A 13033-nucleotide genomic window follows, 5' to 3' on the forward strand; every position below is an offset into this window, starting at 1 on the left:
CTTGGATTAATGTTATTATATTCTCCCCCTTTTTTCTTAAGATAGTCTGTTGTCCATCAGTAAGTTAGTTTTTACTTCTGTCCCACTTTTGTATTACCAACTGCTCCTGAATCATGCACATCCTGTACTTCTGCACTTCTAATTTCATTCCTTTATCAGAATGATTTTTAGGGTATACTACAGGATGACATGCATGGCTACGGAATTTCTTATATCTGCACACTTTAGTACACATTTGTATCGACTTGTCCTGAACACCAAATCATAATTTAATGAAATTTCTCTTAATCTTAACTATATTATATGGTAATGCTACTTCTATTTGCTTTTTGGTACAAATTGTTTATGAAATTTTTCTAAGCAAATCATGGAGTTAGCAAGGGACATTACTCACAGTAACTCTGATGTCTATACTATTATTGTTTTAACCCTGAGTGTGGTACTATTTTTTTGGATACAGATGAATTTTCTTATTTTTAGTTGGAAGTAAGACATAAATGTTTCCTTGTTTTTCTCAATTGAAAGTATGTTAATATCAAATAGCAGATGTGACATGATTGTCAATGATAAAAATCTCCTCCAGCCGAGACGAAATGATGTAGAAGGTAAGCATCCATAGACTACTGTATAGCTTTGTTCTCTAAATTTATCCAGAGTGTGTCTTCTTGTACTTATTATGATGTTGCTGTATAAAATCTATGACATGCAGCCACAAAAAGAAGCTTGCCGAAAGCATGATTTCAAATCATAAGGTAAATATTTTAAAAACTATGAACTTTGTCTTTCAGTACCTGCCAGCATTCTTAAAATTTTATACAATACATAACATACTCTTTATCATTCTTTTGTTTGTATTTTGTATTTTTTAGTTGATAAATATGTAGCTGTTATCTAGTTCATTGTTAAAGGTTGACATCTCAGAAACAAAATAAAACTTGCCACATATTCATCTTGCATGTTCAAAGACAGGAACATTATCAGTAGTTTTATTATGTTATAATGTCATATTGTTGACTTTATGTAAGATGCCCTTTTGCTTATGTTATTGTGGGGATGCTGCATGTCTCATTGGTTATCCACAAACTTACTATTGGGCATCAGTATTTCTGAACAATAAATAATAAATAATACCAATACAAATTTTCAAAAAAAATTGTATCTTGGAATTTTCATCCATATTTCTTACAATTTCAAATTATCAGATATTCTGCAAATTATAAAAAGCTTTGTTCATCAATTAGTATTAAAATTTATAAAGATTGATAAATTTTAAACGCATACAAACTTTAAACAAACATGTCCTTATGGTGTGTACACTTCGTGGCTTGTACCTGTATATGCATAACACTATGCAGGTTCTAATTCATGTTATTTAGACCATTTGTTTTTTCTTTGTTGTTTCTACATCCTTTTTTTATATATAGATGAGGCAGGCCAGGGGAGGTTTGAATTGTACTGTCAATATTTCTTTTTCTTTGTTTATATATATATAAATATAGATTTTATCTGTAACTGAGTTAAAATATCAATCCACTTTCCTAAAATCTTATCTTTTATTATAAATAATATCCAAAGAATCCTGTCTTTCTCGTTACATTTTTACTTTTATCATATAAAATGTATATGTCACTTGTAAGCTACCAATGCGAAATTCCTTGGTGAAAGACTTGGATCAAATACTGGAATCAAATAGCTAGAAATACCTGAAATAAAAGATAATATAAATATAAGCATGTTGGGCCATAAAAAAAATAGGTTTGTTTGCCCAAACCCTACCTACCCAGAAAAAAGCTGCCTACTCAAATTCTTTTGTTGTCCTGATTTGAAGATTTTTTTTTACTCAGATAGGTATGAAGACTAATTAACAACTGATACTTCAATTTCTTTAGGAAAAAAAAAGAAAAAAAGAAAATGCCTACCTACATACCCACTGTCTTAACCTTGGGTAGGGTTTGGGCAAACCAAAATATTAGACTAGATCCACATATGATTACTGTCTTACCACAAATTAACATTTTGAATCATGTAAGATCAATTTGTTTGAGGAAAGATGAAATTGAAATGTGAACCACACAACTAATGCCAATCTACCAACCTTGTTCTTTGAGGTAAAACATCCTATCCAACAGAATAACAGTTTCTACCACAGGTGCTAGAGCCAATCTAATTGTATAAAAAGCTACCACATCTTTCCAGTTTGATAATTTACAAAGCAGTGTTTTTAATATGTCTGAATCAATTTCACTGTCTAATCCAAGCTTATCTAATGCAATTTTGGCATATCTGAAATATTAAATGGTATATTATTTATGAAGATTATTCTATGATTTATCATAAACCAATTAAATATTCTCAACATATCAATGATATTTACATGATCTAAGCTACTTAAGGAGGCTTGCAGGTATAAGATTTTCAGAAAAAAATTAAACATTAATTTTTCATTACAAATTTTATTTATTACCTTAAGTAGTTGTTACTTTATCATATGGTGCAAAAGTCATTCCAAAAAATCAATTCCTGTTGGCCCCATGTGACTTAATATGTAGATGGCCTTGAAAAAGCTCCAAATTATCTCCCTTTGGTGCAAAAATGCCATTTTTTTACATTAAAATTGAAATAGCTTTTAAAACTCATCGGTGACCTATATTTTTTTTTTATTGTTGATTTCGAAGAAGCTGTACATCAACTAAATAATTGTAAAAATTAAGCGATTTCTGTAATTTAGTTCTTTTTTATATCAATATAACCGCTATTTCTATTAGATCAACAGAAAAAAAGGACATTAACAACAAAGTATGCTTCTTTTGAAGGCATATTTTTTTATTTCAATAATCTATTAAGTATAAGATAAAGTTCACTTATAGAAAAATATAGAGAAATCCTATATTAAATTAAAAGATTTAGACCCACGATCCCCCTTAAAAACTCAAAACCTTATTATCAATGTCAGGTTTAGTGGTTGAGACATTTCTTTCATTATTGTAGGCTAGCTTATCAATCAAATTCTTACCTTTCAAATCCTATTTGTTCTGCTTTCTTTATGGTAAGCTTAGTAGCACCAAACACAAAGTCAGGTCTTTTATGAAGAACTAGTTCCTGAAGCAAAGCTCTATAACAGTGCAACTTTAAATTAGGTGGATTATCTGAAAACAGACACAGAGCTTACATTATGTTGGTTTCTAGATAACTAAAATAATGCTAAATAAAAAAAAACATATTTTTCTAAATAGTTACAAGAAGTATTTAACATTGAGTTAAGTGTAATTGGTTTCTCATTGGAAGACCCATTGGTGGCCTTTGGCTGTTTACTACTCTTTGGTTGGGTTGTTGTCTCTTTCACACATTCCCCATTTCCATTCTCAATTTTTTTAATTTTTATATTTTATAACTTTAACACAGTACTCTGATCAATTTAATTTCAATGCTACCAATTAATTTGTGGTTAGAGAAGCAAAATTTTAGAAATCTTTGCATGTAACTAGCAATAGGCTGATAATTTTTACAATATAAAGTACCTATGAAAAAAAGCAAAAAATTATAAACAAGCCTAGATCATGGATAGAACATTTTCTATTTCTCTGGTTGAAAGGCTTAATGTGTATTTTAGAAACTTTAAAACATACCCCACCTCTCTAAACCAACCTAAGAAGTAATTTCTTGGAATTCATAACGATAATTTTAAAAATCTAGAAAAATAATTTTATCTTGGACAACATACCTAACAACCTCTGTCTGTAGACATCTAAAGAATGACAGGCCATTTCTCTTGCTTCATAGGTCAGCTGATGATCTGGTAATTCTGATACAAATATGCTCATAGGATAACCTACATCTTCACTGGCACTACAAAAAATATACATCATGATTTAGTTAGAAGTAAAACATTAGCTATTCAAACTGTAAAAAAAATCTTTCAAGACAAAATAAACCATTTGAAGGACTGTTTCTCAATGAACATATAAAACATCTAACATGGTAGTAACAAATTTGAAAACAAGAATGTGTCCCCAGTACACGGATGTCCCATCCGCACTATCTTTTTGTATGTTCAGTGGACTGTGAAAATGGGGGAAAATATCTAATTTGGCTTTAAATTAGAAAGATTATATCATAGGGAACATGTGTACTAACTTTCAAGTTGATTGGACTTCAACTTCATCAAAAACTACCTCGAATAAAAACTTTAACCAAAACTTTAACCTGAAGCGAGACGAAGACGTACGAACAAACAGACGGACGAACAGACGGACAGAAGCACAGCCCAGAAAACATAATGCCCATAAATAGGACATAAAAATCATCACTGCAAATGTAAAGTTGTCTCAAGTAAATTTGAAAACTATTAGATTCAATTCAAATAAGTAAATGTTAAAAAAGAGTAAATGTTATTTTTTAGTTATACCTTTCTTTTGTGGACATTTTCATATAACAACATCCAACTGATGCCACTCCTCGGATATCATCACATCTGGCATATACTCTTAAGATAGTAGGAGTTAAGTCTCCACAGGCATGTAACCCTGTCAATAGCAACCTTTTGTCCAAATGTGAAATCTCTCTTTTCTTATTACATTTTATACATGTTTGCTGTCGGAAAAGAGAATCATCTGGGCCATGATTTGGGCACTGACACAGATTATCATCATTTGAAATACTGGTCTCAGAGTTGATGACTTGAAGGAAATCGCCTGGTGTGGTATTTGGTTGGATCATACAAGTCACATGATTAGGTAGAGAAATGTTGTCAACAGCACATCTTTCATCAGTAGTGTCTATCGTCTTGCTTTCTTTCAACTTTCTCTGCAATAACACAAGAAGTCATCACTAGATTATTATGAGATTCTGAGGTTTCCTTCCAGTACTTTATTGACAGGAAACCTTTTAAACTTTTAATATCTCAAGACTTTCTAAATTCTTATCATCTTGAACATGCATGATATATTTGCCACTGGACATTAAGCAACCAACAAGCAATCAATCAATCTAAATTCTTATTTAAGGTGGTACCCAACACTTGGACTAAAATTACTTTGGCTCGTTTAATTTTCATAAAATTTTATCAAAGTACTTACTTTGACCCTTTAACAAAAATATAAAAAAATGAAAAATTTTGAACCAATCGTTTTGTCAGAAAAATTACACTGGTTATATAGCAGTTTGACAAACATCAATTTTGATCATTGAGAAGCTTAATATTCCTTTTACAACACAACGTAATTAAAACGTTCAGCTGACTTTACAGAGTTATCTCCCTGTAGTGTTAGGTACCACCTTAAATGCAAAAAAGGTAAAAGCAAATTTGGAACCTTTGGTTTAACAATTAAGTTTTGAAAAGATATTTTTTTTTCTTTATGCAAATTTAGTATGTAATGGGGTTAAACATGTTTGAGAGTGCTCATACATATCCCTAGTGGTTCTTGTTAAGTAAGAAAGGTTTCTCAAATTATTAAAGATGAGTGGTGTGGATATAATTTCAATATTTTCATTTCATATATGATCTCATATGCATAAATAGACTTCCTACAAAGAAACAACCAAATATGATGCATGTCTGAAGAGGGGGACATATGTTATATGGGATAAATAATTTAAAACTGGGGATAAAAAGACACTTTTTTGGAGGCCAATAAAATCTCTGTGAAGCTGAATACAAAAATATTTTAAAATTCCAATTTTACGTATAAAACGAAAGATCATGTAAGTATACATAAATTTACATACCTTTAAATGAGACCTAATAGTATAAGACATATCCCTAGAAAATAAAGGAAATACAGGGTAACAATGCTTCAATCTAATTGGAATCTTCCATTATACATACAATTATACATGATATTTAGACAAGGCACTCTTATATGGTATATGTATGACTTGATTATAAAAAAAGAAGATGTGGTATGATTGCCAATGAGATAATTCTCCATAAGGAGCTATGACTGATGTCTATTTTTGTAGTTAAAGATGCTTGAGATCTATATAGCTATTCTACAAAAAGTATAAGTTTCATAACATTTTGTTGAAGCAAACTATAGTTAGAAAATTTCAGGACACATAGGTAATAAGAGAGGCAATTGCAAGGTACATTTAATGCCATCTCTGCTGCAGGAGGGGCCATAAAAAATAAATTACCAATTTAAGAAAAATTCAAATAAGAAACCATTCTTTGCATCTGTCTAGTCTTGATGCATTCAACAAACAAACTTGGCATGTAAGTATTTAACACCAATATAAACTTTTTCTTCAATTACCCTATAGAGACCAAACATTATAATAAATAGTTCTATGATGGTTATCATGATCATGAAACAGCCACATAAACTTAAAATAGAAAAGAAAAAAAACATTATATTATAAAATTGAAAGTGTTTTTTATAAATTCTAATTTTTTTTTAAAGTAAAACAGTATTTTTGCTTTCATGTTGGAAATTTGTTTTCAAGACAAAATTTAACAAACCAAAATGTTTGTTGCATATTCAAAAAAGTATAATAAATTTATATGCACAAGCTATTTTATCTTTTCTATCAATAAGAAAGCTTACTTGTCAAATTTTGCAGCCTTTGAAGCATGACATCCTGATGCTTCTACTGTTGTGACCTTCAGACTGTGACCAAAGGTCAATATTCGTGACAGGTGACCTTGACCTGCTCCAACATCTACAACATGTTTACTACCAGATGCTTGACTTAGAAGAGAAATCAGCTTGAAATCAAAATAATGTTTAATTGTATTATCTGAATGACATTAGAAGATAATCAGAAGTATTGTACTACATTAGAAAATGGGTGAATGGAGAACAAAAGATAATTTACTATTATTACAGAAAAGGTGGTAAATCAATGATGGCTTTTTCAAAACCACAAAACTGTTCATTAAAAAAAAATATCTGTTAAATTAGGTTTAAATAAGCATCCTATTTGTTTTGTCTTATCTATCTTTAGATATAAGAAGTTTTTTACACAGTTATTTACACTAGTATTTAATCTACATGTATAGCAAAATAAACTAAGGTTGCAATGGAAACATGAGGAATGCATGTGCATTACACTCATATATCATGCTATTTGTCACGTTTCCAATGTTACCACAAATGATAACATTACATGTTAATTATTCTTTTATGATTATGACATTGAAAAAGCCAAAAAATATTTAAATAGAAAAAGATAAATCAAAGTTTAAGCAAATCATTACTCTGAACTAATTCAAACATTTTTACCTTTCCCAGCTGGAGAATTTCATGTTGTTTCTTTGGTTTGATATGTTTACGAAAACATTGATTCATTTGGAGATACTGTCCATCCTGGACACTGTGTTTAGACTTCATAGAATCTGGTACCTCCAACTGAACTGGTACTGGAATATTCTGACCTGATTCCATGACATCACATCTACCATTATCTTTGAATGTTTGCTTTATTTTGTCTAGATTGACAGGTGAGCGACCTAATGAGTATGCTTGTGTACAGGATTTGAAGCTAAGAAGGCTGAGAGGTAATACTTTTCTGGAAAATAAAGAAGAATTGATATTAAAATACAATTCTGTAAAATAATATAAATGGGAAATGTGTCCATGGGACACAGATAATACTGAAATTTAATTTGGATCTGTGTTTTGTTGTTAAAGGCATATTTTGTACTGAACAAGACTCATAAGATTTATAATATTTGGTTGAGGCAAATTTAATTTAGAGAATTGAAACAAAATATTCAGCATTTTTGCCATTTGTAAAGAGGCATACATGTAACTCTAGATAGGTAAAAGTGACACCGCCAATATTCACAGTTGATCTGTGTTTTGTGGTTATATGTATTGTGTATAAGTTTCATAACATTTGGTTGCATTGAGGCAATATAAATTTAGAGAATGGAAAACATATTTCTCGACTTATGATGGCCTTCCTGCTGAATCATACTGATAATTTCAACCTCATTCTAAAGGAATTTTTGAACATCTAATGTTTGTGTTTTTACCTGCAATGCTTAGAAGTAACTGATAAAAGATCTGACAATTCATCTGTTTCCATACAACACAAGATATCTTTCCATGAACTTGGTAGTTTCTTCCAATGGTCTTCAACAAAAAAATTCTGAAAAATAGATTAACATTTTTTTGTATCCACTTCTCCAATAGTTACTGGTTTATGCAATTTGGAATAAGGATACGCATCTGACAACGAATTTGAATGGTAAAAAAATGAAAAAAAATCTGAAATGTTGTTTTCAGACATCTATTCAAAACCACAAAATCAAATATCCATAATAAGGAAAGTTTTCTTCAATCCAAAAATTGGTATGATACCATATCCATGAAAATAATTGTTTAAATACATTTTTTATTAAATAAATTACTTTTCAAAACATTGTATTAAACTGGGGTCATGTATAACATCAACTGGGAAACAATATTGTCAACCAAGACAAAGTATTGAAAGACAGTTAGGACTGTTTAATGATTAAATGATATATTTCAGTATCCTTTACAATGTAAAAGTACATGAAAGCAAATTTGCATAAAAAAATATTAATAAAATTAAATTAATTTGTTCAATGTGATTCCTAATTTACAACATTTTAGTACTTAGATGTTATCAATTTATTATATTTAAGCCCTCAAAAAATGAAGTTGAAGCTGAATCTGTTTTATTTTTTGTCGTTGAGTTCACAATTTATTATACGCTTTTCGATCATGTTTAGTTCTAATTTAATTGCATAATTATTTTAAAATTTATCTAGTCTGCCAATACATGTAAGTTACTCAGATTGTCTATAAGTCATCTTAAACTGTCAGACAAATTTATTATAGAGTTTGTGCCATTTTTTTAAAGATTAAATATCATATTTTGCATACTAAAAATTATCCTTTACATCGGTCTGCATAAATTTGCAAATGAAGTGCTTTGTCCAAAGTAACTTGTTTTATATAGTGCTTTGTCCAAAGTAACTTGTTTTATATAGTGCCTTGTCCAAAGTAATTTGTTTTATATAAAAGGGAATCTCTACCCCATCATAGTGATTCTATTTTAAATAAAAGTATAAATTTACTTATTGACAGTATGGCAGAGTTGTCATACTCCTTGATGTGTCATATTAGCTAGCATTTACAGAAAGATTAACTGAAACCAAAAGTACTTGGCAACTTATAACTTGGGGACAAGATGAATAGTTTTAGCCGTCCCCCTTTTTTTCTTTGAAAATCCCTGTTTTAGAATCCTTTTTTTCAATTATTTACATTGTTTTGGGGGTGGTTCATGTACATAATTAACAATAATTCAGTATTTAGTACTATCAAGGATTTGTGTAGTAAATAAATACTTGGTACTATCAGTCATGTCAGTAGCTGCGGAACCGTAGCACTTCGGTCCTTATGTTATTTTTTGACTATTTGCGGATGGTCTGCAAATAGTCAAAAAATAATATAAGGACCTAAGAGCTACGGTTCCGCAGCTAGACTATCAGAGACATGTACTATTTACCCTCTGCTATGATCTACTTAGACCCCCTACTTTATATTGTAAAGAATTTTCAATACACAAATCATTTGTTAACTGATTTGGCATGCCATCCATCCCTAAGTACCTACAAGTGAAAGATAAAAGAAATTGCATTGAAATACTCATATATTCATGAAAACATCTGTTACAAAAAGGGGGGGTCAAAATATGGTTACACTAGGAAGATAATTACAGAAACATAGGCATCGACAACTGTTTTGTAGAGTGCTATGAAGTTTATAGCATTCGTGTGAAAACTTTGAAGACTTTCAACAGAATTATTGTTGCAGCAAACAAACTCCATATCAATGCATGAAAACCCTAGAGAAAATATTGTTCTTTTATCTCTATACAGAAGAGCCAAGATTACATTTGGTGTCTTTCGGAGGTTTTCATATATCTTTAACATATGCGCACCAACTGTTTGCTTTTCAAAAACCTTGTCTGACTCAACGTAAAATTCACAAGTTGAGGGTATACGTACGGCAAGTTCCAATACATTTAAATAGGACATCCAAATTTTAAAGGAAGGTCTCGAATTGTATGCCTATTTTAGTTTCAGGTTAGAATCAAATTCTTCTAAACACCAAGAAACGTTTCGTGACATAAATATAAATATAAAATAAGTATATAATGCGTTTGTACATTTTAATTTAACATTCTTTCTGCTTACAATTATCTCTATCTATAATTAACTTGGCCCAGTAGTTCAGAGGAGAAGATTTTTGTAAAAGATTACTAAGATTTAAAAAAAAATTGTTAAAAGTTGACTATAAAGGGTAATAACTCATAGAGGGACCAACTGACAATTTCTGTCACTTGACTTATTTGTAGATCTTACTTTGCCGACATTTATTGTTTTTTACAGTTTATCTCTATCTATAATATATATTTCACTGATGCATTAAAAAACTATTGTAAAATTGTATATTCTATAAGCTGTATTGCTTCAGAATAAAGTAAATTTCAAGGCAGGTAAATTTTGACCTGTTAAACAAATTTACATCATGTCAAATTTGCTCTAAACGCTTTGGTTTTTGAGTTATAAGTCAAAAACTGAATTTTACCCCTATATTCTATTTTTAGCCGTGGCGGTCATCTTGATTGGTTGACCAGGTCACGCCACATATTTTTAAAACTATATACCCAAATGAAGATTGTGGCCAAGTTTGGTTTGATTTGGCCACGTAGTTTCAGAGTAGACGATTTTTGTAAAAGATTACTAAGAAGTACGAAAAATGATTAAAAATTGACTATAAAGGGCAATAACTCCTAAAGGGGTCAACTGACCATTACAGTCATGTTGACTTATTTGTTAATCTTACTTTGCTGAACATCATTGTTGTTTACAGTTTATCTCTTTCTATAATAATATTCAAGATAATAACCAAAAACAACAAAATTTCCTTAAAATTACCAATTCAGGGCAGCAACCCAACAACAGGTTGTCCGATTCATCTGAAAATTTCAGGGCAGATAGCTCTTGACCTGATAATCAATTTTACTGCATGTCAGATTTGCTCTAAATGCTTTGGTTTTTGAGTTATAAGCCAAAAACTGCATCTTACCCCTATGTTCTTTTTTTAGCTGTTGCGGCCATCTTGGTTGGTTGGCCGGGTCACGCCACACACTTTTATACTTAATACCCCAATGATGATTGTGGTTAAGTTTGGTTTTATTTGGCCAAGTTGTTTCAGAGGAGAAGATTTTTGTAAAAAATTACTAAGATTTACGAAAAATGGTTAAAAATTGACTATAAAGGGCAATAACCCCTAAAGGGGTCAACTGACCATTTCGGTCACTTCGACTAATTTGTAGATCTTACTTTGCTGAACATTATTGCTGTTTACAGTTTATCTCTATCTATAATAATATTCAAGATAATAACCAAAAACAGCAAAATTTCCTTAAAATTACCAATTCAGGGGCAGCAACCCAACAAAGGGTTTTCCGATTCATCTAAAATTTTCAAGGCAGATAGCTCTTGACCTGTTAAACAATTTTACATCATGTCAAATTTGCTTTAAATGCTTTGGTTTTTGAGTTATAAGCCAAAAACTGAATTTTACCCCTATATTCTATTTTTAGCCGTGGCGGCCATCTTGGTTGGTTGACCAGGTCACGCCAAACATTTTTAAAACTATATACCCAAATGATGATTGTGGCCAAGTTTGGTTTGATTTGGCCACACAGTTTCAGAGGAGAAGATTTTTGTAAAAGATTACTTAGAAGTACGAAAAATTGTTAAAAATTGACTATAAAGGGCAATAACTCCTAAGGGGATCAACTGACCATTTCGGTCAATTTGACTTATTTGTAGATCTTACTTTGCTGAACATTATTGCTGTTAACAGTTTATCTCTTTCTATAATAATATTCAAGATAATAACCAAAAACAGCAAAATTTCCTTAAAATTACCAATTGAGGAGCAGCAGCCCAACAACGGATTGGCCGGTTCATCTGAAAATTTCAGGGCAGATAGATCTTGACCTGATAAACAATTTTACCCCTTGAATGCTTTGGTTTTAGAGTTATAACCCAAAAACTGCATTTTACCCCTATGTTCTATTTTTAGCCGTGGCGGCCATCTTGGTTGGTTGACCGGGTCACGCCACACATTTTTTCAACTAGATACCACAATGATGATTGTGGCCAAGTTTGGTTAAATTTGGCCCAGTAGTTTCAGAGGAGAAGATTTTTGTAAAAGTTAACGACGACGGACGACGACAGACGACGGACGCAAAGGGATTGGAAAAGCTTACTTGGCCCTTTGGGCCAGGTGAACTAAAAAGGGGAATCAAATCCTTGGACCCCCATCTGCTAATGAGTAGTCGCAGTTCAAGAGAGTACTGGATCAATACACAGAAACTATAATTAAGAAAAAAATAACTACTTATTCTAGAGAATTTTCATTACAAAAATTGTTTACTGCATGATCTCGGGCATTCTAAATCCGAGTGAACGCGGGTTATCAGCGAAAAACACTTGACAAAACGAAGAATAATTTAAGAGTTCACGATTTTAAAGTAATGTCAAAATTAAAATATAGTCACATTCGAGAAATGTATGGTACTGAGAGTATATTATTGTGGGTATCCGTACTACATGGTGGGCTATACAACTATAAAACAATTCAAATGAGAAAACTAACGGCCTTATTCATCACAAAACAGTTTCAGAAAAAATAAATATTACAAACATGAACCAGCGACAACCACTGATCTACAGGCTCCTGACTTGGAACATATATAAAGAATGTGTCAGGATTAAAAATGCCGATGAGCACTCTCCTAACATGGTACAGTTGTGTAACAAAACAACATAAGAACAAACTATACAAATAGTTGTAAAAGGCATATTTCATCAGATGGATACATATCATGAGAAACACATCTCACAAAAAAACATAGTGGACGTGGACGCATATTTGTTCACCCCCCCCCCCCCCCCCCCCAAAAAAAAAAACCCAACCCTGAAAAAACCCACTTACCACAGATCTAAGAGAACTCGCATTTACTGACAGCTAGATCAAAACCA

At 31.2% G+C, this 13033-nt stretch overlaps 1 protein-coding gene across 1 annotated transcript; it reads right to left on the reverse strand.

Moving 5' to 3' along the window:
- Positions 1-1534: 1534 nt before the first annotated feature.
- Positions 1535-9821, reverse strand: LOC134714689 (methyltransferase-like protein 25B). Its single transcript, XM_063576166.1, has 10 exons — positions 9689-9821; positions 7976-8091; positions 7221-7506; positions 6543-6703; positions 5725-5758; positions 4406-4803; positions 3722-3846; positions 3014-3146; positions 2096-2283; positions 1535-1703 (listed from the first exon to the last, which is right to left on the reverse strand). The coding sequence occupies exons 1-10, from the start codon at positions 9797-9799 to the stop codon at positions 1627-1629; spliced, it is 1629 nt and encodes a 542-aa protein (XP_063432236.1). The 5' UTR covers positions 9800-9821; the 3' UTR covers positions 1535-1626.
- Between the last annotated feature and the right edge of the window lie 3212 nt (positions 9822-13033).

Source organism: Mytilus trossulus, chromosome 4 (assembly GCF_036588685.1).
Source record: "Mytilus trossulus isolate FHL-02 chromosome 4, PNRI_Mtr1.1.1.hap1, whole genome shotgun sequence".
NCBI classification, from domain to species: Eukaryota; Metazoa; Mollusca; class Bivalvia; order Mytilida; family Mytilidae; genus Mytilus; species Mytilus trossulus.